The 4641-nt window shown below is 47.7% G+C and overlaps 1 protein-coding gene across 1 annotated transcript in view; it reads left to right on the top strand.

The window, feature by feature from the left end:
- Positions 1 to 4303, top strand: part of LOC122548112 (disks large homolog 4-like) — a 12329-nt gene extending 8026 nt beyond the window's left edge. The window contains exons 4-8 of the mRNA XM_043686671.1: positions 376 to 477; positions 856 to 1028; positions 2225 to 2334; positions 2923 to 3014; positions 3747 to 4303. Of these exons, the coding sequence (XP_043542606.1) occupies positions 376 to 477; positions 856 to 1028; positions 2225 to 2334; positions 2923 to 3014; positions 3747 to 3853 (584 nt within the window). The 3' untranslated portion in view covers positions 3854 to 4303. The remainder of the gene's footprint in view (positions 1 to 375; positions 478 to 855; positions 1029 to 2224; positions 2335 to 2922; positions 3015 to 3746) is intronic.
- The last annotated feature ends 338 nt before the right edge of the window (positions 4304 to 4641 follow it).

Here is a 4641-nt window from a genome sequence, read left to right as displayed (position 1 = left end):
GAGTGCCGCACTGTCGGAGGGTCAGTGCTGAGGGAGTGGGCACTGTCGGAGGGTCAGTGCTGAGGGAGTGGGCACTGTCGGAGGGTCAGTGCTGAGGGAGTGCCACACTGTCGGAGGGTCAGTGCTGAGGAAGCAGGAACGGCGCTTTGTCCGTGGTGTGCTGATCAATAATTTATCTGTGATAATTACCACTGGAAACAGAAGACTGTATCATATTCACATCACTTCCTTTGGGGGTCCACCGTATCTCACACTGTTACAGTGAGTCACTATCAGAACTTCACTGGCTGTGAAACTGCTGTTGGATATTTTGAGAATGTGCGAGGTGGCATTGATATATAAACGTTTGCTGTCTTTGTTATTTGTTATTTCTAGTGCACTATGCCCGTCCAATTATCATTCTGGGGCCAACCAAGGACAGAGTCAACGATGACTTACTCTCAGAATTCCCGGACAAGTTTGGATCCTGTGTTCCCCGTGAGTGTATTAAACAAAATCTGCAATTATATTTCTCCATCAGGCAGCAGCCTGGGCTCTGTCTGACCGTCAGACAGCAGATAAGTGTCTATTTATCCATCATACACTCGATAAGCTGCTGTTTAAAGTGCTTGTGACTAAAGGCACACCAAAGCCTCCTAATAAAAGTGAGGTGATTTCTCAAGCATTATGGGACAAATATTGGGTGTGAAATAATTGCTGGTCTCTTTGGAGCGACAGCAGTTACTCAGTAGTTACCCGATCACCTCCCTCCCTCTGGTCAGGAGGTTTACAATGAAGATGACTGTCACTGGACCGTGTTCATTCCTCTCCCTGTGACCTCCCAGTGTTGGAGTGACCCGTTGTCTCTTCCCTCAGATACGACCCGACCGAAACGTGACTACGAGGTGGATGGACGTGATTACCACTTTGTGGCGTCACGTGAACAGATGGAGACGGATATTCAGAGTCACAGGTTTATCGAGGCGGGCCAGTACAACAGCCACCTGTATGGGACCAGCGTCCAGTCTGTGAGGGAAGTGGCAGAGCAGGTAAACACAGTGGGGTGGAGGGGCTTGGGGACGCCAGCACGGAGAGAACCAACTGTGGTCTGGCATCAAATAATCCTAGATTAGAGTGGTGCTGGAAAAGCACAGCAGGTCAGGCAGCATCCGAGGAGCAGGAGAGTCAACGTTTCAGGCAGGAGCCCTTCCTGCTCCTCGGATGCTGCCTGACCTGCTGTGCTTTTCCAGCACCACTCTAATCTAGACTCTGATCTCCAGCACCTGCAGTCCTCACTTTCACCTATCAGATAATCCTGCAGAGTTTGGAGCAGGGGCTATAGGAGTCATGCCTGTAGCTCAGCAGCGACAGAGGGAAGGGAAGTGATTGTGTTGCCTAGATAGGGTCGATGCTTGCTTGTTGGGGGACAGCACAGCTCCTGCAGAAAATTACAGACTCCAAGGAAACTTCCAGCTTTGAATTTATTGGCATTCTGATGACCAGTGCTGCTCCCCAGTGGTGAGTGTGTAATTGCATGGGGCCTTGTTCTGTACATACAGGAATACAGTGAGTGATTCACTCCTGCAAACAGTTACAGGTGAACTGTTGCTGTGGTTAGTGGCTGCTCCATTTCATCAAGTGAGTGGAAATGTGAGTGAATTAAATGATCGTCTGAGCGTTTGATCGAGGCAGATTCAGTTGTCTTACAAAATCAGATCAGATCATATCTGAGGGGAGGGAATCGCAGGATTACAGGGAAAAGGTCAGAGAGTACATCAAGCTGATTTGATCTTGCAGAGAGTTAGTTGGAATGGTGTGAATGAATAGCTGTTGTACTCCAACCAGTCGATGATTCGACTTACTGAGATACACTCAGTGTTAGGTTAACTTTCTGCATAACGGTCTATTGAATATTGATAGTTGTTTCCACCTGTCTGTTCCCTCTGACTGTGTTCGTGTTTCAGCTTCTCCCTGCCCAGCATTGTCTGATTTCAGCTTTCATTTGTCTTTGTCTTTCAGCTCGTCCCCTCCTTTTTCTGTCACCTCTCTCTCTATTTGAATAGATTTCTGATTTGAGCGATTTTGTCTCTTCCATTGGTCCTTTAGTGCTTTTACCTGTGGCCCTGCACACATACCCCCTGCCCCTTGGTGTGTGCCAACTGCTACCCCCTGCCCCTATCTGCTCCTCCTGTGCCCCCCCTGCCCCCAAGTGGGCCCTCAGTAAACGTTGTTTTCCATGTTTCAGGGGAAGCATTGCATTCTGGATGTATCAGCCAATGCGGTGCGGAGGTTACAGGCAGCTCACCTTCACCCTGTCGCCATTTTCATCAGGCCGAAGTCTCTGGAGAACATCCTGTAAGTATTCAAATTACTGGTGACCACACTCACTGTACAGCCCCAGGAGCATTTGTATTAAAACCTGAAAGAGAACAGGCCATTCAGCACAACACATGCTAGCCTACAGGCCTTGTCTTATGCCCCTGCACCTGGTTAACCCCATTCCTTGGCAGCCCCCCTCTCCGTCTTTACTCCAGACAAGTCGCACAGTAACTGCCTCACCTCTCAGTCAGAATATTATGTGTTAAATTCACAATCTAGAAATGTAATTACAAAATATGGGTTTACATGCTCGGTGCACCATGATCGGAGGTCAGTGCTGAGGGAGCGCCGCACTGTATGAGGGTCAGTGCTGAGGGAGGGGGCACTGTCGGAGGGTCAGTGCTGAGGGAGCGCCACACTGTCAGAGGATCAGTGCCGAGGGAGCGCCGCACTGTCGGAGGGTCAGTGCCGAGGGAGTGGGTCAGTGCCGAGGGAGCGCCGCACTGTCGGAGGGTCAGAAATATAGTTCCTGTGATTAAAGTGCTCAGATTGTCTGATTGGTGCTGTGTCATTGTGTGAAAGGAATGAACGGTTTTCTCAGTTGGTTTGTGATTTCTGTTACAGGGAGATTAACAAACGCCTGACAGATGAACAGGCACGAAAAGCCTATGAGAGGGCTGTGAAGTTGGAACAGGAGTTTACAGAGTGTTTCTCAGGTGTGTGAGCACCTTATAACCTATTTGTCTCATCTGTGTTCGGCCCTGGGGAATGCTTTGTGATATTGTCGAGGAAGCCCCTGCCCCACAGCAGACCCCTGACCCAGAATCTCTTGAGTTGCAGATGAGGGATGAATGATGTAAATGAGATATTGACAAGAATCCGGGCTGGGGAAAGAGGAGAGAGAGAGACCCAGTGAGCCTTTAATATTCAGGATGGGAAAGAGCGACCCAGATTTTCTGATAACCAGTTGTTATTCCCACTGTTGATGGGCAGTCCCCATTGTATCAGATTCTGAAGGGATTGCCTGAGAAATGTAACCTTCCACTCAGCAATTCCTATCTGCCTGGAACCATTAATTGGAGGGCTCCAACCAAATTAAGTGAAACTGATACCCAGGAAAAGACTATTTAATATTATTGCCTCCTGGGTAACGCTGAAAGTGACCCATACTTGGCTCATCCTACCCCAGACCTCTCTCATTTCCTGAGACTCCCTGAAGCCTGAGGCTGGAGTCAGCTGGAAATTTCAAAGCTGAGTTTGTAAGACTTTTTTCTATGAGGTAGTTATGGAGTGAAAATCGAGGGTTACATTGCCCCATGTTGTGATTGTGCTGGAAAGGAGTGTTCTGTTGGAATACAGGATGGGGAAAGATTCTGTTGGTGGCTGCTTGCAGTTTCTCTTCAAAGGGAACGTAGCCCTTATATGTCTTTCCCTCTGTGTGTTTGCAGCGATTGTGGAAGGGGACAGCTTTGAAGAAATCTACATTCGAATAAAGCATGTCATTGAGGACCACTCTGGGCCCTACATCTGGGTCCCTTCTCGGGAGAGACTCTAAGGACAACCCCCTGAAATCCTCATCCCACCAACACTTCCCCACCACTGACCTCATCCACGCTACCTGCCCCTTCCTGAGCTTCGACAGCCGCTATCGTCTCTTGCAGGACCTGACCCTCCCGCTCCTCCTCGTCACAAACACACAGTTTTCATTCTTTCAATCGCTCGGTTATGGGATGGGCAAAGGAACTAAAACATAAGAAAACATGTTTTTTTAAAAGAAGAACAAAGAGGACAGCCTTGCGTGTGATCTGTTTGTTTCCGCACTGTGCAAAACTCGCTTGTGCATGCTTTTTTGTGTAAAGCAAGGAACTAACAAGGATCCTACAATAGAACTTTTCAAAAACTAAATCCTGACCCCCAACCTCAACTTGCGATGCACGAGAGGGGCATAATGTCTGTGAAGCCTGAGCTGTCAACTGTACAAATCTTGGCTTGTCTCTGGGTGACTGTAAATAACTTCCTTATTTTAAAAAAAACTCATGCAAACAGAAAAAAAATACAGCGACAATGGAAAAAAAACACAAAAAAAGACTTTAAAATATTGCTTTTTCTGTTCTCTATTCTTTCCTTCCCTCCCTCGTATTGTCTGGTTTCGCTGCCTGCACTTGAAAGAGAAAATAAAATAAAAATAATCTTTAAAAGTTAAACAATCTGAAGGTGGCTGGCAATGGACAGAATGCAGCATGAAATACAAGCCTGGTTGGTGGAAGATTACCTTGCTCACTCAATGCACCTTGTGGAGATGCTTCCTGTCTTCTTTGGTGAGATGTGGACCATGTCCATCTC

The sequence above is a fragment of the Chiloscyllium plagiosum genome, unplaced genomic scaffold (assembly GCF_004010195.1).
Source record: "Chiloscyllium plagiosum isolate BGI_BamShark_2017 unplaced genomic scaffold, ASM401019v2 scaf_13069, whole genome shotgun sequence".
NCBI classification, from domain to species: Eukaryota; Metazoa; Chordata; class Chondrichthyes; order Orectolobiformes; family Hemiscylliidae; genus Chiloscyllium; species Chiloscyllium plagiosum.
Note: the sequence above shows the minus strand (reverse complement) of the source record. Positions and strands in the feature narration are given on the sequence as shown.